At 35.5% G+C, this 24,531-nt stretch overlaps 3 protein-coding genes and 2 long non-coding RNA genes across 6 annotated transcripts; 3 read left to right on the top strand and 2 right to left on the bottom strand.

The window, feature by feature from the left end:
* The first annotated feature begins 1,987 nt into the window (after positions 1-1,987).
* LOC145231945 (uncharacterized) lies at positions 1,988-2,646 on the top strand. The gene is made up of 2 exons (XR_013860795.1): positions 1,988-2,127; positions 2,515-2,646. It is a non-coding gene; the product is annotated as an uncharacterized LOC145231945 (long non-coding RNA).
* Positions 2,647-2,874: 228 nt separating this feature from the next.
* LOC145234746 (uncharacterized) lies at positions 2,875-3,308 on the top strand. The gene is made up of 2 exons (XR_013861334.1): positions 2,875-3,075; positions 3,196-3,308. It is a non-coding gene; the product is annotated as an uncharacterized LOC145234746 (long non-coding RNA).
* Positions 3,309-3,758: 450 nt separating this feature from the next.
* LOC145232165 (40S small subunit processome assembly factor 1-like) lies at positions 3,759-5,933 on the top strand. The gene is made up of 2 exons (XM_080096694.1): positions 3,759-4,291; positions 5,206-5,933. The coding sequence occupies exons 1-2, from the start codon at positions 3,857-3,859 to the stop codon at positions 5,422-5,424; spliced, it is 654 nt and encodes a 217-aa protein (XP_079952820.1). The 5' UTR covers positions 3,759-3,856; the 3' UTR covers positions 5,425-5,933.
* On the bottom strand, positions 5,487-14,430 carry LOC145232161 (dual specificity protein kinase TTK-like). Of its 2 annotated transcripts, none has more exons than XM_080096688.1 (21): positions 14,287-14,430; positions 14,024-14,138; positions 13,489-13,584; positions 13,311-13,417; positions 12,479-12,628; positions 12,207-12,257; positions 12,070-12,142; positions 11,472-11,525; positions 11,349-11,408; positions 11,103-11,156; positions 10,759-10,868; positions 10,323-10,377; positions 10,203-10,261; positions 9,762-10,025; positions 9,212-9,366; positions 8,565-8,671; positions 8,019-8,173; positions 7,512-7,636; positions 6,171-6,251; positions 5,937-6,064; positions 5,487-5,722 (listed from the first exon to the last, which is right to left on the bottom strand). In XM_080096688.1, the coding sequence occupies exons 1-21, from the start codon at positions 14,351-14,353 to the stop codon at positions 5,611-5,613; spliced, it is 2,178 nt and encodes a 725-aa protein (XP_079952814.1). In that variant the 5' UTR covers positions 14,354-14,430; the 3' UTR covers positions 5,487-5,610. The 2 variants fall into 2 exon arrangements, with proteins under 2 accessions (XP_079952814.1, XP_079952815.1); XM_080096689.1 differs by having other exon boundaries at positions 12,070-12,139.
* Positions 14,431-14,712: 282 nt separating this feature from the next.
* LOC145232164 (sorting nexin-4-like) lies at positions 14,713-17,723 on the bottom strand. The gene is made up of 3 exons (XM_080096693.1): positions 17,037-17,723; positions 16,457-16,748; positions 14,713-15,958 (listed from the first exon to the last, which is right to left on the bottom strand). The coding sequence occupies exons 1-3, from the start codon at positions 17,636-17,638 to the stop codon at positions 15,536-15,538; spliced, it is 1,317 nt and encodes a 438-aa protein (XP_079952819.1). The 5' UTR covers positions 17,639-17,723; the 3' UTR covers positions 14,713-15,535.
* Between the last annotated feature and the right edge of the window lie 6,808 nt (positions 17,724-24,531).

Here is a 24,531-nt window from a genome sequence, read left to right as displayed (position 1 = left end):
TACCCATTAAATATGCCCAGTTAAGTTTGTCAATATTTACCCTAAAGTTAACCTGAATTGGTCTTTTTTCTCTTTATTTGTGGAAACAGGGCAAATTTGTGGATGTAAATAGACCCAGTAGAGCAATTTTCAACAACGGATTAAATTTCCCAAAAAAAAAACAGCACAAACCCACTGTTTGCCCAAATCCAGACCGAATATGGCGTTTTAGCGGTGTTTTAAACTTTTTGCGCAAAATTATTACCAGAAGGTTGCAATCGATCAAAAAACGCAAATTAAAACTAGAATGTTGTTTCTCTTACACATATTAGCAATTTACACATACCACGTCAACAAATTCTGTTTGCTGTAGGTAAAACGGATATACATTTGTTATACAACTTTATAGTTGAGACCCCACACTTCTGTAGTTGTAAATTGGTCTTCGTGTTAATTAAGTGCCATCATTTTTACATTTACAAAGACAATTTGGGAACATAAATTTAGAATGCGTTTGTTTAAGTTATTTTTGCATCATTAGTGTGTTTAGGTGAAAAAAAGCGAAATTTATCAAATTTCACTAAAAAAGCAAAAATTACAAACACTACATAATTGAACGAGGTGCAACAATTTGCGTTAATCTGCGGTCCGCGATAACTTTTTGTTGACATACAGTTACCTATGCCCGAGCGAAACAATAACGCTTTATTGACCTAAACGTAGATCGGTAATAACACCATCGTTTTGTTCAGCAACGATATTGCGGATATTGTTTCGTTGTACATGGTACTGTAATGATGACACGTTTTAGGAATTTAGACAGGAACCGAAACTGGCGAAGTATTTGCTGTAATCACATACTTAGAAAGCATTCCAGTGAGTCCTACGAGTTACATAGGTATTTTCGTTCAAAGTGCTGCTTACTGTTCCCATGATTACAAGTTGTGCAAAGAACCTTTCTCACAGTTTGGAATGTTCATTGAGGGTAAGCAACACATTCGGGTAGTCTCCTTAATTTTATTGCGCCACACATTCCATTTCATACCAATGTTACATTCACTACGACACTCATTCCATTTCAATATTCATTTGATTGTTTGGTAGTTTAATCTTGTGATAATTACATAACATATTATTTTTAAATCGCTGTAATTAGGTTATAGGGTGAACGTCGGGGGAAAGTGGATTCTCTGTATAAGTTTCCCAGCAAAATATTCTTATAAATTAACTTCTTGACAACCAGTGTTTTTAGTTATGTTGTGTTGCAATATCACCACTCTAATATTAGTTGTCTCTTTTGACGTTTCGTGCGTATTTACACGAAACTTCGGGTAACGGATGCTCAAATATAAATAAAAAACATGAACTAACAACAAAAGCGTTAATAATTAAAAAATATCATCATCACAGTAAAATAGACAGCTTGTTACGGTGAATGAAGCTTCGCATAAAATTAAACTGTTTATGTTACTATGAAGCAACAACTGTTGATTGCAGCACAAAAGTTTACCCTACGTGATAACCTTAATGAGTCATGGCATATTTTTTAATCCAGGATATTGCAAAATCCGGAAAAAAATGAAAGACGTTGTAGCATATGTCGAGTGAAATAGCTCCTAAGTAAAACTATACAAAACAGATCAAGACATGTTCTGCAATATTTTAAGTACAGCGCAGTCAATGCAATTTTTAAGGTCAAGAGAAATTTAAAAACGTTTTTTTGATTTAATTGATTAGGAATACAAATCAGAGAATGTGTGTTAAAATCTTTAACGCAAATTAATGCAACACATCGAAACATTACTGTTGCCATACGCGTAAAATGCAATATTGTTACCAAAGTTAGGTTTTAACTTACAATCTCAAAAAGCAATGATTTGTGTTTTTTTCGTTACGGGTAGTCTTCTTTGCGCCGGTAATAAGCTTTCATGCTAAACAAGATTAAGAATAAAAACCTTTGCAAATGTTTGCTTAGTAACAAAACGTATTGTTATATTTTTAGATCAAATTGAACATCGTTGAAAATGTATAAGACATTGCTACTCTCTGTTCTGGTGCTTGGTATCATCGTTGTTCAAACCAGTGCAAGTTATCTGCCAGTTGCACCTGCATTTCCTCATCCCATTCCATGGTTTCTTCGTCGAGGAGGTATCAGATTTATCTTCAATACATAATATACTGACCACTTTTTAGCAGTGGTGGGATTCAAATTGTTTGTCAGCCGGTTCTATCACACAAGTCACACTTTTCAGCCGGTTCTGTTACAAAAAGTCCATTGACAGTAACCAGTAATGCCAACCGGATCGCTGATCTCATAAAATTTCGTAAGACGGTTCTATATAGAAGCGGTGCAAACCGGCTGAATCCCAACACTGCTTTTTAGTATTAACATCTTACTTACAAACAAAATTGCAAAAAGTTTCATTGCAAAATAAGTTTTGTTGATGACTTTGTTTTAAAATTAAAGACTATTGGTTAGTGTTTGCTTGTTTCCACAAAAGTTTGTTAAAACTTATTCCCCAAAATTTTTCACAGATTTAATGGAAAGAATTTTATTGGTGGCTGACATGATGAAAGAAGCTAATATGAAAGAAGATTAAAGTGCACTCAATCTTAAATCTCAAAAATGTTTGTTTGCACAGTTGTTAAATAAACGGTTGAAAAGTGTGTGTTTCTTTGCTTTATGTTTTGACAAATCTACAAAGTGCATATTTCACCCTCATTTTAACTATTAGGTAGCTTGAGTTGAGTTTATTTCGCTTGGTCAAAGAAAACATAGCGACACAAACTGAGCAATCAACAAGCCGGAGATAGCTGGGCGACGTTAAAACGTCATGGACACAAAACAGTGGACGGCACAATTTGTGATTAATCGCGCTGCAGTTACACCGTATCTGTTCTTCTCAGTTGTATTGACAGATCGAAAAATGTTTAAGATACTGTTACTCTCTGTTTTGGTTCTTTGGCTTATCGTGGATCAAGCCAGTGCCACGTATCATCCCAACCCAACTGATCTTCCAGTGGCTCCAGTCTACCCTCATGAAAAACCGTGGAGTTTACGAGTACCAGCACCACCAACAAAGTGGAATCATGGAGGTACAATGCACGCCTTTGTTTAAAAAGTGAATGTTTTAATGCACGCAGTATTACCCTTCAAACAATTTAATTTGGGTTTTTGGCAAAAAATACCCCTATAACGAAAATTAAATTGCACAGATTTAATGGACAGAATATTGATGGCAGCTGACAGGATGAAAGATGTTTATACGGAAGAAGATTAGAGTATCACATCCAAACATGAAAGTCAAGAATTATAAATAAACTTGAAACAAGAGGAAAATTATGTTAAAAAACGTTTGTTCGATTTTTGTTTTAGAAGCTCCACAAAGACAAACACATACCAAAATCAAAACTTTCTGGGGTTTATTAGTGGTATTAACCCTAATTGATTTATTTTTATAATAATTAAGTACTGCACATGTATGTACGCGATTGTAATCTGCTGGCGAAGGGACGGTTTTAGTGAATAGAGTCATATTGCTAAACTACACAGAGTGGACCTTTTTCAGTCCTAATATAAACCCTGACAGATTTGATGGCAATTTTTTTTTTTTTTTTGATTTGATGTCAATTAACAAAATAACTCTCGTTGTCTCATTATACAGTCATAAAACATATACGAGGAATTTGTAGGAAAGTGCGTAAGTTTTGGACAAAAATAAAAATGAACTAAAGTAAAAAAGATAATTTTTGAAAGTGTGGACATTGAACAATTCTTTCAACACATCGAAATCGTAAACACAACATATTGTTTCTATGCCGGTCTCCACATGGGACTTCACCTAACAGTAAAAGTTACAAATGTTGAGAATTTGAGATGAGTTACTTTGATGAAGAACTAAAAGAATTTTATCTGTCACAATTAAGAAATAAAGAATCACAAGATGTTCAAACTAAAAGCAAAAGAACAAAGAAAAAGGTCAACAATCAAACAAACGAACAACAATACGATGTAGAAGAAAAATCCTCGTCGCCCATTGCTGTACAACCCTCAAGAAAAGTGGAGGTTGTTGTTTTTAAAAGACATAAAACCAATAAAAAGAAGATTTTTGATGAAAAGAGTACAGAAGAAACAGTCGACGATACTGATATGAGCAGGTTAAAGCCCAAAAAACTGTTGAGTAAATTGCAATGGGATGTTACTGCGTTTGGACTGGAGGGTTATTCAAAAGAAGAGAAAAGAAAGTTAGAAGCGGAAAGGGCAATTAAACTTGGTGCAAAACCGAAAAAGAGACAATACGTCAATTATAAAGTAAGTATCTTTGTTTGTAAGATATATATCTTAGTAAACGACAATTATTGTGTATCTTTATCTGTTTTGCACAAAATGCCATTCTTTCATTGTCTCAACGGTAAGTCAAATTTGATTGGTACAAACAGAACTGACCATCCATATCTCACCCTGTCTGTTTTTGTCTTAAAAAATAAAAACTTGTGTAAATTACACTTGCTGGATATGTACTGTCGGCAAGATGATGAGTTGGTTAGTGCAACTGCATTTTGTTCTGAAGGTGGTAAAACTATCTCCACCACTTGTGTTTTCCCAAGCAAGAAACCTAAATTTAAGTCACAACCCTGCAAACAAGAAAAAATGATGAAACAACTGTCTTGCAAATAAACAGATTGCTTCAGCAGACTCATAGTGAGCATAACATGTTCAGATAATGCCTGCCCACTGAGGACAAAAATGAAACAAACAAACATGTACTTTTTTTTTCACGAGGTTCGAACCCAGGACTCTCCCGGGGACGAATCCCGATCAGGTTTTTTTTATGTCTGTATATGGGTCAGGCGCGCCAGACCGTTCGGCCAAGTTCCTTAAATTGCACACGCTAGATATGTGTGTTGTAGCCAAGATGGCCAAGTGGTTAGTTTGAGTGCCCTGTTAATCAATCGTTATTGGTTTGAATACCGTTTCAAACACTGGTTTTTCCCTAAGCAAGAAACCTAAATGGCATTGCTCCAATTTAGTGGGTTGAACTGTATTGAAATTACTCACAACTCTATAAACAATTGAGTAAATATTTCAACAAACTTAAGAACAACCGCCCTGTTCGCGGGCTTATTGTAAAAGAAACACATTTGGATGATGCCTGTCCGCTGAGGATAACAGTAAAACAAACAAACATGTACTTTAAGTTGAAGAATGTTTTCTTTCATATACAGGTTTTAATGGAGGAAAGAAAGAAACAAAAGTTGGAAGAAGAGGCCTCCCACGAAAAAGAAGCATCTCAAAAGTCCAAGAAAAAGAGACAGAAGAACAACACAAAAACTGTCTTTTGGCAGGATTCACTCAAAACTAAAAACTTTGGCCAAGTTGGCAGTTTTAAGAATGGAGTTCTCAAAGTGTCAAGTTTTGACATAAAATCTGTGAAACGAAAGTAAACGGTTGATGTTTTCCCAAATCAACAATAGGTTTTTGAAGTTCACTAAAAATTAACTTCAAATTGGCGCCACAAAACTGTTTATTGTGTAACCAGACTGTGAAATGAAATCAAGAACAATTAAAATATTTTGATTCATCAAGATAACATGTAAAAACTGCAGTGTGGTATAAGCGCTTGATTACTGTCATGAATGTTTGATAAGTTGTTCAACAGTTGGCCTTCTTTTTGCATCCCGCATTAAACAACTTTGAACTATCTGTACAAGCCGTTTGTCACCGTATTGTGGAAATTCAATCCTGAAAGCAAAACAGTTTTGTCTTTAGTTATATTTGTTATACACTGTAAAGTTTTACACGATTTTTTTCTCGCCAAATGATGAATTAGAAACCAAATGTCTTAATGTCTATCATTGAACTTAATAACTTTATCAAACTGTCAGTACACATTTGCATTGTCACAATTTCGGATTCATAAAGAATAAAAATGCATGTGTTGGTGCTGATACAATACCTTGTGTTGGGATTAGTAATGGCAGAAAGTTTTCGTATTTGATGATTGATGTGTTGGAACGGCGTCCTACCGTACATCATTAGGTACAAAATACAACCAAGCGACCAGACATCTGCACGGGGACTTATCTAATACAGAAAAGCATATTTACACTGGCTCTCAGACTTTGTAACCAAACATACCCAATCTCAAGCTCTTTCTGCAAAATTCACAAAAGCTTAAGACTGTTTTTACCTTAAACTTCAAGTCATTGCCATCTCCACCAGACGACATATCAACTATCGCTTCAGGAGCCATATAGTTCAGTGTTCCAACCTATTCAGGATTTAATGCAAAATGGCAAAAGTTTAAATATATGTTCCTGGTTGTTTGTGCAAAAATACTTGGCCAATTAGATAGGATTAACCAATACCAAACCATTTTTATTTTCAGACTGTTAAAAAACTTTTTTTACTACAATAAACCTCCGTAAATTGGACTCAGTTAATCTGGATCTTCACCTAAATCAAGCAAAAACTGAGGTACAAATGATTTGTAATGTGGTGAGACTTCTTAAACTAATAGACATCAGTTAATCTAGATCAGGGGTGGGCAAACTTTTCAGTGCAAGGGCCGCATTCAAAAGTTTATAATCTTATCTGGCCGCATGGTATTTCACAAACGGCGCCAATTGCTTGCTTGTTGTTTTGTTTTAAAACAACTGATGTAAAGGATAAGGTTTGTATCATATATATACCATTTAAAGTCGCCTAAGATGCTCTGATTAAAAATCTAACTTGTGCACAAGTTTAACTGAACGGAGCTAACTGTTTATGACGTTATAAACTGTATTGTGGCGATTGCAGTGCCCGTTTTTTCGCATTGTTTGCACATAATAAGCGGATAAAAAGCCTGGTGCATATGGTTACTAGACTGGTAATGTTTTTTCCAGTCCCAAAATCAAAAATATTTAGCAAAAATAGATTGCGGCCGCAGGTTGTGCACCCCTGCGCAAAATTATTACATAGTATATTTTCAGCTTTATGCAAATACGTTTGTTCATGATTGTACAAACAGGGGTTGAAACGCTACAATTGTAATTGTTTCAAAAAAACAAGCGTTTGTTGCAACAACGACTGAACCACGTTTTTTGTTAATGAAGTCCTTGTGTCAAAGTTTGGGGGTCAACAGTGCAAAGTGGGCTGTATTTGAAAACGTGAATCGCTTTTACTTTTATCGAACGAAGAAATTGTGTCAAGTGACGATTTGCATAATAACGTGGCAGGCTAAAGCATGTGAAAAGTATCTGTGTTTAGTTCCAAAGTATCGTACGGGTACAGATACTGCACATGGTATTGGTATCGGCAAGTCGCACCCCCGGTATTTTTAAAACTCTGCGCCTGTGCTCATAGTACTATTCAGCGTTACTCGGGAAACATTTGGCGGGCCGCATGAACTCCTTTGCCGGGCCGCATGCGGCCCGCGGGCCGTAGTTTGCCCACCCCAGATCTAGATCTAAGGTTTACTGTACATATCTAGAAAAAAAAAAGTTTTTGCCAAACAAGTATATATATACAATATAAAATGTAACACTACCATTGTATCTTTGAAAACACTTGTCACATCTGACTGAATGGAGTTTGCAATTCCAAAATCAATCAACTTAAGGGTTCCTTTTACAATGAGGAAATTTGCTGGTTTTAAGTCAAGATGAATTATACCTGCAACATAATAATACCACAGTGTGAAATTGTATTGTTTTTCATGATAATACATTTGCATAAAAATATTTGATTATCCAAAATCTTTGTGTTTGGGTGCTTTAGAGGTTAAACAAACTTAAATTTAGAACCGTGGTGCACAAAGTATTACCAGCCAAGTAACCATATACATTTGATTTTGTGTACACCTATTATGTGCAACAATGCAAAAAAGCACCACGATATAGATGATGACGTCATAAACAGTTAAGACTGATCGTCAGACCGTGCCATTAGATGGTGTATACACCGATTTTTTTAATTCAGAAATTTTGAAACAAAACCAAGCAGACACTTGGCAGCCATTGGTAAAATAAGGATCTGTGTGGAGGCCCTTATTTACCATGTTGATGAACTGTATTCAAAGCTGCTAACATTTTTTTCCAGAAATACCAAACTTCATAAGGTTCAAGTCTTCCATTGTTTCGTTTCAGGGATTTTGACAAATCGGTCGAACCACATTCCATGACTAGATAGAGATCATCCCCAGTTAATTCGCTGTTGATGAAAAAAATGTTTTTTAAAAAGAGCTCACTAGCTGCTGAAAGATTTTAGTCTCTGTTATATTGCAATTTTTTTATGTTACCATGGAACTAAACAGAATGTGCAATTAAACAGATTTGCTTGAGCACTAAACCAGTTTAGGTTAATTCAGATCTTCTCCTAATTCAGACAAAACTTGAGATACAAATGATTCGTAATGTGGTGAGGCTTTAACTAATCAACATCGGTTAATTGGGATCTTCACCTAATCCCGACATTTTTGGTCCAAATGGGCCTGGGTTAACAGAAGTTTACTGTATTTAAATAAAGCTGAGTTATGTGCAGAATGTAATGTTGGGCAAAACATACAGCTTACAAATAGGACAGTTCAAAGCTAGCTACTTACTATGTATACAGATGAACAATGTTGGGGTTGTTTCTCAGTTGTTCAAGAAATTTCACTTCATCCAGAAAACCTTTTTTCACTGCAGCGTCACAATTTTTTAGACTTACCTGTGAATAAAAAAAAAACGTTTCTGTGATATATACCTTTCTATGTATGTCCTTATAAAAAACTTTAACAAATATTTGTAAATCACGTTTAAAGAGCTCTTCTGGCAAATGTGATTTTATTCCGACGTTTCGACGTCCTATACAGGTCGTCTTCATCAACTTGATACTATGCCTGGCAGCAATAGCTTACATTTGTAAATCACATTAAAATAGTGCACAAGGTAACTGGTTAATTGTATACTCAAACGCTTTTAGAAAAAATGAAACAAAAATAAAGTCTGAAATTGCACATCAAACCATTTGTGTTTTAAAGGAAACCCACATCTAATGGATTAAAAGTATCAAGAAACCATGTTCAAAATGAAGGGTCCTCCATACACTAATGTTTTCAGAATATAACTTAAAACTAGAAAGAACTGACTAAATGTAAAACAGTGACAATAATGAACAGAAATTGTATAAACGTACACTTATTCAAACATATTAATTTCAATCCAGTATTAAGTTAGAATACAGGATTGTAAATTTATTGAGACTTACATGTTTTACAGCCTTGATTTGTTTTGCTGCGACATCAAACACTTCAAATACTTTGCTTGACCCTCCTTCCCCTATCACTTTCAGAACGATGTACGATTTGTGGTGAATTCGTAACACTTGCACATTGTTCATCCAACTTGCGATTTCATCTGTTTCTAAAGAAAAACAGTCAGTTATTAGCAAACTTCAGTTGTTTATGGCCATATCTATTGCACAGAATGCTTGCAAATTCTGTTTTGAGTATTACTTAATGCACGCTTCCACCAGACAGCTCAGTTAAACACACAGACAAAACATTTAGCACCATGAAAACAAATCATTGTTAAGATACTCCCTGTTTACCACAAAGTGCCAACCCAGAGATGCTCAGTACCGAGTACTCGAGTTCTGGCTCGGCTCGACCCATCCATACTGCTCAGTTATTTCCAGTTTGTAGATTGTTTTTATGCAGTTTCAGTATGTTTTGCCAAGCAAACAAAACTAAATTCTTTACAAAACTCTTCATAAAACCCCACTTAATACCAAAACACATCCTAACATAATACATTACCTCTAGCTACAGGAAGAGAAGCAGGGGGTGGCATTAAGTTGGCAGTGGCAGGTGGTTCTGTATGTGGCACTCTGGCAGGTGTCGGTGTAGGTACAGAACTTGGTCTTACAGCAGGTGACATACTGATAGCATGTGCTGCAAGGTTCGGTTGAGGTTGTCTAATTGGTGGTGGGAATGTTGGTCTGGTTGGTGAAGCTGATACTTGTGAAACAGGTTGTGTGGGGAACACCTTTTCAATTCTGTTATCAGTTGGAGTGGCACCAACTGCAAAATATAATTTATTAATTTAAATAACTTTTTTTTTAATTTAAACAATTTTTTTGGATGCACCCTCTTTATTTACTATTTAAAATAAATAACATACACTAATACAGTAACAACAAAATGGTTAAAAAACTTCTATTTATCTAATATGATTTTTTTAAAAGGAATTTTTTTCACCTTCAGAAGCAAGTGGGAAGACCATTGGGTATTCACTCTTGTGCTTTTGATCGTTTTCTCTGAAATTATTTTTTTTAGTTATGAAATGCAGACGATATTTTTGAATCATTGCAAACTTACGGTTGTAATGCACATGGTATTCGTCTTGGCTTGTTTACAGGACCTGACCTTTGACCTGCAAGATAAAACATTACAATAAACCATAGATTGACCAAAATAACTTCTGCTATGCTGAGTTGAGAAAAAACTGTAAGAATAGTAAATCCACAGCTACCAAACATTTAACTATCTTTTTTGAGTTGGAGAAAAACATGTACATTGTTAAGGCTTTAAATCCAACATTCAGTTAAATAAATCACAAATTAGTTAAAAAAGTTGCTTACTAAAGCATATTTTGTTCAAGCACTTAAAATGGGGATTCTTGGTACCCGCTTATTTAAAATTTTATAATTTTGGTCTAATCCTACTGATTAAATGGTATTGACTTTTTGTACGAATATTTGCAGAGGTCCAATATATCTGGCCATCGATTTTTACATCAAAAATTTCTTTTTACCATTAGTTTTGGATGTCATCATTGGTTTTTGCACTGATGTGGTGAGATGCTCTTGTTTAGTTTGAAGTGCATGTCTGTTCGCAAGTGATTTGGTAACGGAAAACGATAATCTAAAATAATGCAACAATATGTTACTGAAATCCAGCATACAATAAACCTTTTTAACAAACACCAGAGAGCAGGCATTATAAATACTGAACAAAAAATGTAGATAAAGCTACATATTACCACCATACATTTTTATGCGTGGAAAATATACAGTTTTATGTATGGAATAATCATTATTTCAAGGTCAGTCCGCAAAAAATATTGTTAATCCCTGGAAAACATGATTTTGAACAAACCTTGGTGGAGATGGAGTTGTAATACCGAAAAATGAAGGTTTAGTGACAGATGATCTGCAAACATTGTAAGTTAGGAATATTAACAGCAGAATACAAGAAAAACTTTGTTTCCAGCTTAAATAGTTTTGGGATCATGGTCAAGTAGTAACAATGTAAAAGTAAGAAATTTTAAACCCATTAGAGTGATTTTCTTAAAGTCGAGAATATTTTTTTAAAATTAAAATAGTGTGTTACACCCTGAATCACCTGTTTTTCTGTATTGGTGTCATCATTTTTCCACTTGGTGTTTGAACAAAGGTTGGGGGTCTGTGAAAGTTTTGTTTTAAAGTCTTGTAAAAAAGACAAAATGCTTAACAACAGCAAATATACCTTGGGCTTTCAGGAAAATCCAAAGCCTCTAGTTCCCTTTTGATGTGAGCCGGCCTAAAACAACATGTAAAAAAGTTATTGATTATAAGCTGCATTTAGTGTTTAAGTAACAACTATTTGCAAGAATATCAACGCGAACTGTATGAAAACGCCGGGCTGTCAAAAAGTCTATACCAGTAATTCTCAAACGCGGCTCTCAGGGCCACATGCTGCTTCAACCAAATCTCAGAAAACCACCAAAGATTGCTATTTTAGCTTTCAAGGTAATAATCTTTAGTTATTTTTTCAAGGTTTCGTTTTTTTGCAGCTCCTTACACACTTAAAAAACTCTCATTTGGCCCAACAATAAAAAAGTTTGAGCACCACTGGTCTAAACAAGACATTAAAATTGTCCGACGTATAAATGGTGGGCTACAAACTTATAGCTGCAAATTACAAGCAAATATATGATATAAGGCGACTTAATAGTTTTAATATACAGATGTGACACAAAAACTGTAAGCTAGGTGAGTTATAGGGTTAAAAACTTTTACAAGCAAAAATATGGTATTGGGTGACTAAATAGTTTGTATTCTACTTTGCAATAAGTTACATATACCTGATTGGTGATTTAATGCAGGTATCAGTTAGCGAATGTTTCGAAGTGGGAAAAATTTTCATGATGGAATCTCCTTGAAAAATGAAAAATTTTAACAAACTGTGTGTGTTACTAGTTTTAAACTTAGTAATGCTTACCGAAATCATACTTGGCCACTTTTGGAGTTGACATTGAATTTGTGTTATCCCCTAAAAACAATTCAGTTTGACAAGATTGACATAAACAATAGTTTACAAAAATGACACACAGCATAAAATAATTAACAAAAAATATCATATACATTGAGAAATATCAGGCCATATTTTTTTCCATTTTTAACTGCTGTACACTTGTGCGATGTGTAATGTAAAAGATTAGGTCAACTCATAACCAAAATAGCCTGTGTTCTACATGAGTTAACCTTACTTACGTAGCACTGAGGAATTAAACATTGGGTCATTTTTTAATCCCAGATTGGTTTCATTGGACTTCAACCTCTTAATTGCATCAGAGATTTCTTTTGAATCTGGCAGAACCATTTTTCCCAGTTCTAAAATCTTTTTGGCTTTTTCAAGACGACCTGCAATGGAATGAAACAATTAGAACAGTGTTTCTTGACCTTTTTTGCGCTCGTACCCTTTGAGCTTTCATAAAATTTTCTCGTACCCCTGTCTGCAATGGCCCACGTAAGTAAACAAAATTGTAGCAACAGGAATTAAACTCAGTGTATTTATAACTTGGGTGTTGGATGCATGCATGAAAACATTATTGTAAGTAGTACAAAACTAACCCTTCTATATATATAACAAAGTAACTTGTTACGCATTCTTCACAAATATGCCTAAATAGCGTATAATTTCACACTACATGTCGTACCCCCTGCTTTGGTGTTTCGTACCACCAAGGGGTACATGTACCCCTGAATTAGAATATCTGAAAACCCAGCATATTCCAAACCATTGATCAAGGCCTCAGATTCATTATGTGTAGCCACTATGGCACAGATTTTTTGTTCCAAATGAGACATTTGAGCTTTTTCACATTACTTTCATTTATCTGTTTTGAAATGTTCCACATAAGTAAGTTTATTTTGTACAAAATATTCAAAGAAAATAATAAAAATTTTTAAAAAAAGAATATGGGATGTAGCGAAAGACTCTGCGGTCACCGTGTCAGCTACCCTTATGCAAGTGAAGAAGGGAGACTAAAACTAAAGATTTACCGAGTGCTTTTCATCAAATTCATTATCCACAACAACTCACCAGAGTCAACTTCATATTGTGCGAATGCAACATGAATAAATGGCACAGGTCGACAAGTATCAGTTGCAAAGCGGAAAGCCACCCCAGCATCTTGTCTGCTGCTTAAGCTAAAAATGTAAGTAGGATAATACAGATTCAGATATAACATGTCTAAAAGATAAGTATCACTGAGCAGTACCTGATAAAAAGTGCCTCTTGTGCAAGAATTCTAGCATAAGTTTCACTTCTTCTGTGAACTGCTGGATCAATATTCTTTTTTGCTTGAAGAAAAAACCTACAAGAGATTAGAGTTCATCCCACAGCTAAGGCAAAATGTTACAATCACAATTACTGGATACAATTTTGTATAATAGTAACTTTAACACTAAAGTGTATAAAAAAGCAAACCACTATGAGATAAGAAACGTCTTATGTCAGTCCGCAAAACATGGCAGTTCCTGATAAGATTTCAGGAGGCCATCATGTCCTACATGCAAGACCAATTTCAGCGGGCACAAAACAAGCGATAGAGGTTAAGGCAGGACAATTAAATGCCTTTAGTGCAGAATTCCAACATGCAAAAAAAAAAATGCACAAAAAATTGCGCATACAGTTGCCACTGGCACTGCAGACTAAGTCTTAAGTAAAGCTTGCAAGAAATTTGTTTTGGTGTGCAGTTGTTTAGTTTGAAGGACTAAACACTTTTACTAACTTGAGTAGCATCATTATCTTACTGTTTTAACATTCGTTTTTTGTGTAAAGTGTTGTCCAACTTTAAGCAGTCTTGAAGAATTTGATTCCATTTTTCAGGGTCGTCACCAACTTCTTTTAAATTACTTGTCACTTTCCCTAAACATAAGAACTAGGAATAATATGAATTAATTATTACTTGCAGGTATTTATGTCGCACTCGCATATTAAGTTCATCAGGTACATTGAAGTCGTTTGTCAACAAAAACAACAAACTTACAGTTACAGAAATCCGCCCAAAAAATACCTGTGACATTTTGAGTATTGGTATTTTCTTTGTCACTTTCGGCGACACATTCGTTTTCTTTGAACATTTTGGACTAACGAGTAACGAATCCGCTGTAAAGAAAAATGTTAATGTTTTGCTAAAAAAACTACTAAGTTCAATTTGAAAACGAAGCGCCACTATTGCTGCTATAGAAATCATAAATATTGGACAAGTCTCATCATAGAAATCATGAATTTTGTTCATTTTTAAAACAAACATGTCACAAAATAAACAGTCCGAACAACCTTCAATGCCGTCTTTGTTTTAACTGCTACAGTCAATGAACAATCATGCATTGGTTTTGCCGCGTAATCTTTAAAAAATGTGTCACAAACCTCTCTGCATGACATAAAATCTACACTTATATTTTCTTCAGGAATTTCTACTATCAACAGCAAAATACAGTAAGCTGAACGAAATTTTTTATTCTTACAATACATTGCTAGTCTAAAATACAAGACCTACAAAAATGACCCCAGTTCAATACAACTGTAAGCAGAACATAGTTTCAACAAAATTATAGAAATATTTGTTTAGATGGGGCTTAACCTGATAGAAGCAATACAGTTCATGTTCTATTGCACACGGCTTTAAACTACAAATTGGCAAAATTCCAAACGAGTACATTTGTAGAGGCAGATTTACAAATCATTGGTAGGTCTATTCCACTATTTTTTCATGAGTGAAATTGGGTATGCTGCTAACTGCACATAAGTTAACTTGAAGAACAATGAAGAAAAAGTATCAATTCAATTGCACAACTAGCTACAGGCTCCACATGCAAACATTCACCGATCAATTTTACAAAATTCATACCACATAGTTTTATACTGGATAGCATCACCAAAAAACAGCAAATTAAATTTGCAAATTCTGCAGTAAAATAAGGATCGTAAAGAGTTTTTTCCAAAAAATATTTTGCAATATTACACTATTTACCAAAAGTTATCACAAAATTTTGCCGTTTACGATATACGTACATAGTGCATGGTTTTATGACAAAAAATTAAGCATAAGTTCATGTACATGATGTGACTTGATGCATTAGAATTTAAAAAAGTTTAAATTGGCATCAGAAAATAAACTCTAAGAAAAATTACCATACATTTGCTATTTAGTATGCAGATCAACACTTGCAATCTTATTTAGGAATGTGTTGGGTGAAGAAAAATCTGAAACAGTACACATTTCTATATGAATGCAAACAGTCCTCAACACACATAAAACTTTAAGACGGCATTTGAATTAGGTCTGCAAATGGAACTTTAATTTTGCTCCATAAAGCAACACCCTCTTTATTCACTTTGATCTGCAAAATGGCATAATTGGTAAGGATCTCCTTAAGATCCATTGTCTTGCGAGCTTTAAACAAATCAATCTCCTGCAGTGCACTATCAAGAAACTCCTTCGCAGCAGCCTTGCTTTTGTCAAGATTTTCATCTGATTCTGTGATGCTCTTGTCAAGTTGCTCAATCTTGTTTTCAAGTTGTTCCTCTCGGTCTGCGCCCATCAATCTGGCTTTCATGCCGCTGAATGAGAAGGTGTTCATCTTGCCTGTCAACGCTTGCTTCTTCTCTGCTCGTAAATGATGGACTTGGTTGTCATACCACTCAACATCGTACTGGAGTGCCTCATGACGCTTGCACAAAGCCTGTAAAAAGAAAAATACACAACATTGTACATTTATTAAAGTTTCTGACACAACAAGATGGCAATACATCCTAAACAAAGAACTTGAAAGGATCTTTTTGCAGCTGATACCCCTTGTCATGTCAAGTTACTTGTTTAACATGAATTGTGTGATTTTATTACTAATGCACCTCTTAAGCTTACGATTTTACCAACAAAAAACACTGAACCACTGTTCCAACCACTAGGTTGTATATTTAACTAAGTAATCTTTAATTTCACAAGCTCTGAACAGTAACTTTGATAAACATAGCTACTGTCATTATTATTGTATTGTCACACTTCATTGAAATAAAGGAAGTAATTTACATAATCGTGTAGGCAAAATAACAAATGTAAGAAATGAACATTGAAACTTGTTTGTGCAAATACACTTGCAGCAGGAACAAATTTATTTACTTGTTTCATTTAGGTTAGCTCCGACACAGTTTAATTCAGGTAATTTATACATTTGTATTACCTTTAAGGAATCAGCAAAGTAAAGGTACTCCTTTAAATTTTCAGCAAGTATGTCTTCTTCATCAATCAAAGTGTCAATTGATTTGCCAAGAATTTCAATTTCACTTGCAGCTTTTTGCAATGCACTGTGCAAAGGCTCTGATTCGAGCAAAGCCCATTCTTTGAAAACTCGATCATAGTTGCCATGGATCTTGTAAATTCCAAACACTCTTTCAGCAAGTTTTGCCCGAACACGTAGCAAATTGGACAAAGCTGTTTGCAACTGATTTGCATACGATTTCAGCTGATCAAACCTGCACAAATTGCCAGATATACACGTACATATATATATATTTAAGGCCAACTCAAAGTACTGTTTGAGAAAAGTTTCCTAGAACAAACATTTTTTAATACTTCAAATGTTAATTACATTAAATTTGTTTTTGAAAAAGAAAATAAGAAGACTTTTAGTATGCTATATTGGTGTGTTTAGGGGTGTAAGTTATTTAAAAATCTGCAAAAAGGCTAATATGAGAAGTTGAAAACTTTATGCGAAGAATATGAATTAGACTAACAATGATTCTTCATATGCAGGTACAAACCTTATGTCCGGTTGCTTTACACGAAGCGAAGCATTCACTTTCCTCAACCACGAATCTGACATTGCCTGATAGTCAGTTGCCATAACAACATCCCTCCATCCATCTTCCTTCAGGATGAAGTGCTTGACGATTCGGTCACTGCTGAGCTTATGATGGCCAGCAAGTCGGTGAAGAAATGACTCCAAACCACCTCGGCGACGATCAAGAAATTCCACATCAAAAGTGTCGACAGCTGTAAGCTTATTCCATATAAAGTTGGCTCTCTTTTCAGGCAGAGGTGGAATGATAACCGATGGGTACATCGCTAGTAGATAGTTACGTAACAACTCAAATTCACTATATCTTCGCCACAATGAAGTAACTGACTCATACACCGAACTTTTGGCATCAAGAGGTGTTGTTTCGATCATATAAACCACAAAGGTTTCCTGCATCTTAAGACCAGTAGCTTGGGTTCTTTTCTCAGGATCACTGACAGTTATTTTTAGTTTATTTAACATTGTGTCGGAGTTAGGTAAAGAATCATCGCCCTTGCTTGTAACTGGAGTTGGAATTTCAACGCCCTCCTCATCAAAAAGATCATTATCTTCAGAGCTACTCATTTTGAATGTCAAATTCCGTATTACATCTAAGTAAAATATGGTAACAATGGTATATCCAAGTTAACAACAAATAAATACCAAACATTTTTTATTTGTGTGGATGTCAATACAAAACATTGTGCTTTGAGGATCTAAACTCAGTCTCAAGCATGGACTAAATGTTAGGGCCTTAGAGTGTATTTTCACCCAACCAGCTAAGAAAATATGTTGATGAGGTGATCAAACACAAATCCTCCACAACAAACCGTCGAAAACAGTGTAAACACAAAGTTTTCAAATGACATTTTGTACAAAGTTTTACATTTTTGCGTCATACACCCAAGCAAAACCACTCATCCGTAACGCTAAAGTACTTTATCGGTGCCCGCTTGTGGCCGGTAACAGACAAATACAAAATAGTCAAAGGTTTTTTACCCTGAACAAAAGTGGTTTAGGCCTAAAACAAACAAAGTTTATAAATTGACATTTTTGCTGTACGGGTCATTGGACACATCTGGCTTAGATAGAGTAAATTATGTCAATTATTTTTAGATACGTTTTGTCTTTTCGTACGTTCTGTGGCCTAAATTTAATTGATGATCTAAATATACAGATACAGACGATAGCTTTGGGGCAGCGTTCTCAACTTCTCATCAAATCGTATCTTAGTTAGTTACGTTTGTCGTTTTTTTTTCGTTCGACATGTTGCACCATCTACAGATAGGACATTTTGTTATGTTCCATCTTTAAATTCCTATTGCAATTGCTGTATCAAACTTTGTTACAAATTGCAGTTTGTTTACACAATTTTGGGTACACTTTCAAGGGATGTCAAATGAGTTGAGGTCGGTCCTTTTGTTAAGCATTGATCAGTCGAAATATTTATCAAATTCTAACACTAACAGCACTCGAAACTATCCCTATTTTGTAAATGGACTATACAGGCTCATTTTAGTCATGTATTATATAGGCTATTGACAAGCATGTGGCCAGAACTGTCAGATACGTCACACCAAACACGCGACATGCCGTTATTCATTGACTAAACCACAAAAAAATCACTGTTAATCACCACCAAACAAGCCAGGTTTGTTCGACACGACAAACACTGTGTCAATTTGAAATTTGAGGCAAAAAAGGGTAAATTTATTTCTAAAGCTAGGCAATTGTTAATTACGCTATTGAGCTAGCATTAACAGTTGGCGAACCTAGCTGTGTCAGCTTAGATTTAATGCTAGTCTACTGGTACATGAATCACGAATAAAGTTTGCTTAAAATCAATTTGGGCTGCAGTCGCTGAACAGGTCAGGTTTGGCAAATGTTTGAAAAAACAAACAACAGTGCATGATTAAAGTGTAAAATACTTCGTGTGTGAAAATAATTGCTAGAAATAAAACCCAAGCGGAAAAAGGTGTTTTGTAGCGTCTGGAACTTAAAAAATGCCAAAACATCACTTGTTCTACAAAAGCGACCAGCCAATTGTTTCCGCATTCGAATATCTGAAACGTCACAATGGCGCAGAGGAAAAAGGGTGAAAGTGAAAACAAATCGCGGCAGATCCGGGTACGTAATGGGCCACGTATTACATCACAATACTTCATTGTGACGCGTCCGTGAATTTCAGGAGAGAAAACTTTAAGGTACTTTGAAAAAGCTTTACAAAAATTTTAGCATGTAAAATGTTGTGCTGTATTTGCCGCAAAGCCTATTGTACTACATTTTATAAACGCTTTTTACTCTAAGAATAAGTTTTTGGTGTACATTTTACAAATATGAACAGATTTGACTTGCTTGTTTAGGTCAGTTTAGGCCTGAATGGCATTACACTACAGGTTAGCCGTACAGTGATCTCTGTATAAAGCGTAGAGACCAATTATCGGTATTTGCGGTTTGATCTCATGTTGCTTCAGTCAACCGCCAGTCTGAGAAGTTGATTTGTCCGTCTGCTGTCTTGTGTACGTTTCACGGTTTCTAATATTCAACTCCCAAGCATGAGCCCACATAAACCAACGCTGTATGCTTTTGCTTTTTCATTTCAGTAGGGATTTCGCCAGCAAGAATGACAGTTAAATGGTTGTATTACAGTTTTATGAGTGTATACCGACCTTGTTAAATTGGGTATGTTATTCTTTGTGGATTTGTTCAATTAAATTGGTACATCTAAAGTTTTATGCTCTTCTGCATTATCTTTGACTGTTTATGGTGTCTATGGCTGCGTAAATAATGGCAAGTTGTGTATACACCATTTAGGTCGTGGGTTAACCACGTTGACGTTGTGGTTTAATTTATCACCTTTTCCGTCTTACTGTAAACAACACGTTCGAGTCTAATGGTACAAAACGCTTTATAGTTAGTCGAAAAACTGTTGATGCATAAAACGGTACGTTTTGTTATCTAAATACCGGATGGAAGATAACTATAAAGCTATTGTTCACAGGCTTGAAGACACCCACTTAAAATCAGTATTGTATCACGGTGAATCCATCATACTTTCGATGAAGAAACCACGAATTGTTAAACCGTTTGTGGACGCATTAACACTTTACTCGTGGTTTTGACCTCCCAAGTTGTGACTTAAGTGCCTAATGTTTACCTGTTTTATGTCTATTGTAGTCTTTTGAGGCTGGGGTATTTGCGTAAAGGGTAGTTCTGTTAGTTACTGAATATGTGCAAAAAATGTGACATTATGCTACGCTTGTTTAGTTTGAATAGAAATCTAGTTTGACATTTTGTTTTCATGAAGCATGTTTTGGTCACCAATAAAACAGCTTTTATTTGAGTCGTAAACTTTAAAGTTTATTGTATGCAGTGTACGGCTGATACAATATACTTTATGTGCATAATATTGTGCAATATTCCATCTGTTTACCGATGTGTTATTGAATATGGGTCTAAGAACAGAACACTTTGTCAGTTTTGTTTTGTCATGAATCAAACTTATGTTTGAAACAATCACTTTTGTTCGAAGAGAAAGTTTTGACTGTAAGCACCTCTTGAAACCATAAGCGACGTACCATAATGTATTGTTCGCTCTTGATGCTTTCAGTGGGGAGAAATCGTTCAAGCTTTTGGCATCAGCCACGTGCCGCTCTTAAAATGGCCTGAAAAGTAAAAGTTATAGCCTTAAAACGACCTGTTTATGCCACCAACTGAACACTGCAATTGTTAGTTCTTAGGTTACATTTACAACTTTTTGATCAGTGTAGTGACTTAAGGGCCGCTAGCGCTGTGATTTAATGCGAAAGGTTTTTACGAACTGCCTTTGCTTCTGTTTTATGAATAATTTTGGTCGGAGTGTATTGCTGTACTTCTTAAGCCTAATTTATTCCTTAACTGGCAAGCAGCACCGCAGTAAACTTGCACGACAGCTCAGTCGACTCTAAACCTACAACGCCTCAACCATATCTAAGAACTGTGTACCTCAAAGCAAATATTTGTTATTCAGTCAGCAGACTGTGTGCGACAAGTCTCAAATGGTTTCTCACGGGGCAATAGAACCGTTAGTTCAGCCAGCAGTAGTCTTGTACTTACTACTTTCATATTGAATTTATATATAGTTAACCTTGTGTCGCGTTAAATGCTTGGTTCTAGTTTACTGACCAAATTGACCTGTTAGCTAGAGTAAGAATATGCAGGATTGTGAGGTAACAACCATTTTAGAGTAAAATCAATGAACCAAATCTAACCAGGACCGCCCAGTGCAGATTTCCAAAAATCGGCCAAAGACTGCTAAACTTTCTACATGTCTTAAAGTTTAGTAGAGTTAAACCTATTGGTCACAGTTTTAAAAGGAAATTAGAGGTTTAGTAAAGAACAGAAAACATCGTAGTTATCAGCTGAGTTAAGCTAAAGTTCAGTACCATTGGCTTGCCTAAACTTCCAAGAAAAACCTGCGGTCTGTTTTGCACGTATTGCGGTAAATGCCGAGTGTAAATTTTGTCAACGTTACGCCAGGTTCTTAGCATGCAGTTTTTCTGCTTTACCGTTGTGTTTGAACAAAAATTGCCGACATTATTGACATGGCTTGTGCTAACTGGCTTGAATCGTAAAACATTCTAAAACTATTGTGTACTTAGTTGTACATGGTTAAGTTCATTGAGCTAAACTCGTCTGTATTTTGGTCGATGAACATTAAACCAAGTTTGATGCAGCCCCTCGGTTTTGACAAAGCTGTACAAAGGGTTTCTTTAGGGCGGGGATGTAGAACAGTTTTGTTATTAGTGCCGCTTCATCGTTTTGCAACGGACGCTACTCTTTTCGGATGGCCTTTGTTATAATATAATTATTTTTCATGGTATCACGCTGTTCTTGCGCCTTTTGTTTCTTGCATTCGTCATTCATTGCTCTGAAGAAGTCCTACCGTTCTGGTGGACGAAACGTCAGCGAAAATACAAGTTATGGATAGAAACAACTAGTATTTTTGTTTAACATTAACACCAGTTGAACGACATTTTTGTTAAATTGCTGGGCATATTACACATTCTTATGACACAAACCGTCGCCTGTGTCACAATACTGAAAAGTCTAGCCCAGTGGTTCTTAACCGGTGAGAAATTTCCCACTAGTGGGAAATTTCATGTTTTCGGAGGGAAATTATGTAAGCTTGAAAAGAGCAAACTCGCGCTCGAGGGTCGAATCCGGCTTTGAATTAACCATTGAAAGTTACTTTACTAAAAATTGTCTGCAACAACATGTAAGATTAATTTCACTAAGGTTTACACGACACATACAAATCCAAAGGCCGTTTGTTACATCACAGACAAGACTAAAACCATCAATGACTTTGCTATTTTGCGCGAATAAAAGCCTTTCCTTTGTTGATTGTGATGCAATAAATGAATAATGCATGCAGAGCAGACTCTTCAGTATTCCAAATAGTTTAATCTCTCACAGTAGCACTATTTAAACTCAAAAAGATTGCAGTATACCTTTAGGGTCCAGACCAAATCGCTCCACAAAATTATTTTATTTAAAAAATATTTTTTTGTTAACGTAGGGCACAAAACATGATTTTAAAAATAACAGAGGGGGAAATTCGAAGTTGGTGATTGACGTTAGTGGTAAACCACACCAAAAAGGTTAAGAACCACTGGTCTAGCCAGATAGTCGAATTTGGCTTGCAACATAATAATCGTTTAAGATCGAAAAGTTACCGTTTTAACCAAGTTTCATAAGCCGAATATCTAGTTAATAGTTTGTTCGTTAATATACCATCATTAGTATAGATATATTTTTGTTCTACTTGCTCCCAAGTTACATCAGCGGTCTCGTGTGACTGTACGGCGGCAGGTTGTGTACAACTTCTCCAAGAGTCTAGTAGCGGTTCGGCTTGATCTTAAATGTTGTTGGAATCTGTCTTACCTATTGGTATAATGCATCCATATTGATTTCCCAGAGTAAACTTATTTTTATTAAACTCCGTTTGCTATATTTAAACTTTGGCGTGGTATAAAAGAGTTAAACGTGTTTTACCCGTTTTGTCCAAGTGTAAAACCATCGATCGTAGCCCGTTTTAAATTGCCACCAAATTAAGTTAATATCGATTTCAGGACACCTCTGGCAATCTTGCTACGATACGTCACAGTCTGATATGTGTGGTATCACTTTGCTGTTCTTGTTGTGTTGGGTGTGGGTTGGCAAAAACCCAGGGGACAAATTGATGTTGTAATTATGTCATAGAAGTTGAATGTATATGATTTTGATAATGGACGCAAGAGTTGTAAGTAGGGCCGGATTCGGGCTTAGGATTTGTTTATCAGGTTTTTTTACAACCTGTGTCCGTACCTGAAAAAATGTACCTAGCTAGTTGCTCCTAAGTCCTAACGTCCAATAGCCCTAAAACGTTCTTTTAAGCCATCGCTTATTATTGTCTTTGTCTTCATTATTATAAGCTTGTCAATCAAACTTTTTGACCAAAACCACCTTCTCAAAAACGGCTCCTGGATCAGGCCCGAATTTCGGGCCTGCTTACGACTCTGGGTGGACGTAATTTAAACTTATTGAACTACCAGATGCTGTCATTTACAGTTGAAAGTAGTCACGAAATTGTGCCTGAAAGTACAAGCCAGAAACCCAGGCCAAACCTAAAAACGGAACCCAAATTAGGCCTAAAAGTTGGGGAAATTGTGGCACAAATAAGACTGAGTGTAAAATACAGGCTCGAATCAAGCCCGTTTCGTTTAACGTAGGCCCGAACCCGTCCCGAATAAGGGACTTTTAACTCTGTTGTATGTATACTTGTTAAGCTTATGTTGATATTGTAAAAAAAAACAATGCCCAAATAGGGGTAGCATAACGTGCACCACATGTAATTGTAACGAAGTCGATGATAGAATTTTATGCTTTTTATGATATCGTATATTCAACTGCGAAATAATTTGCGCAAACTTTTTTCCGTATCAATTGCGTCTGCTGTAAAGTATTCCAAGTTTCCAAAATGGCGACAAAATTGAGTAGTTGTTTAACTTTAAAACAAGATTTATCACCGAAGGTCACATTATCGCCGCAATTCCAAGCTCGAAAAAACTTTAATCGCTAAAGTGGATTAACTCCCGCTCTAATGCATGTGTACTGACGTAAATAGACTAAGATTTTGCCACAATCGCATTTCAAGCGATCAACAGGTTACAAATAAAAATATTATTTCCAAAAGCTACAAAAAGTTGTGGCGAAAATTCAATAACATTTGATTTCACCGTTGATTTTGACGCCAGATGCCGACCCTAAAGTTTAACGTAGCTGGAAAAATTACGCATTTTGGGGTTGACAGTGATGGATGTGGTACCTTAACCTAAAAACAAATAATGGTTCTATTTGTATGACTAACTCAATATGTCGTTTTTAGTTTTATCGAAATATATAAGTTCTTTCCTAAGATTTACCACGACAAATCATGTTCCTCAAAAATGTGTTTC

Source organism: Phallusia mammillata, chromosome 6, assembly GCF_965637545.1.
Source record: "Phallusia mammillata chromosome 6, kaPhaMamm4.hap1.1, whole genome shotgun sequence".
In the NCBI taxonomy this organism is placed as follows: Eukaryota; Metazoa; Chordata; class Ascidiacea; order Phlebobranchia; family Ascidiidae; genus Phallusia; species Phallusia mammillata.
Note: the sequence above shows the minus strand (reverse complement) of the source record. Positions and strands in the feature narration are given on the sequence as shown.

What these genes read in the sequence shown, in the direction of transcription:
- LOC145232164 (XM_080096693.1), bottom strand. Translation starts at nt 17,638, where the DNA reads ATGAGTAGCTCTGAAGATAATGATCTTTTTGATGAGGAGGGCGTTGAA. An exon ending in GTAAAGCAACCGGACATAAG is followed by an intron (nt 16,749 to 17,036) that starts GTTTGTACCTGC and finishes CAATTTGTGCAG; the next exon opens with GTTTGATCAGCTGAAATCGT. An exon ending in ACTTTGCTGATTCCTTAAAG is followed by an intron (nt 15,959 to 16,456) that starts GTAATACAAATG and finishes TTCTTTTTACAG; the next exon opens with GCTTTGTGCAAGCGTCATGA.
- LOC145232165 (XM_080096694.1), top strand. Translation starts at nt 3,857, where the DNA reads ATGAGTTACTTTGATGAAGAACTAAAAGAATTTTATCTGTCACAATTA. An exon ending in GACAATACGTCAATTATAAA is followed by an intron (nt 4,292 to 5,205) that starts GTAAGTATCTTT and finishes TTTCATATACAG; the next exon opens with GTTTTAATGGAGGAAAGAAA.
- LOC145232161 (XM_080096688.1), bottom strand. Translation starts at nt 14,353, where the DNA reads ATGTTCAAAGAAAACGAATGTGTCGCCGAAAGTGACAAAGAAAATACC. An exon ending in AAAAAACGAATGTTAAAACA is followed by an intron (nt 13,585 to 14,023) that starts GTAAGATAATGA and finishes AATCTCTTGTAG; the next exon opens with GTTTTTTCTTCAAGCAAAAA. An exon ending in ATTACTAATCCCAACACAAG is followed by an intron (nt 5,723 to 5,936) that starts GTATTGTATCAG and finishes TTTTGCTTTCAG; the next exon opens with GATTGAATTTCCACAATACG.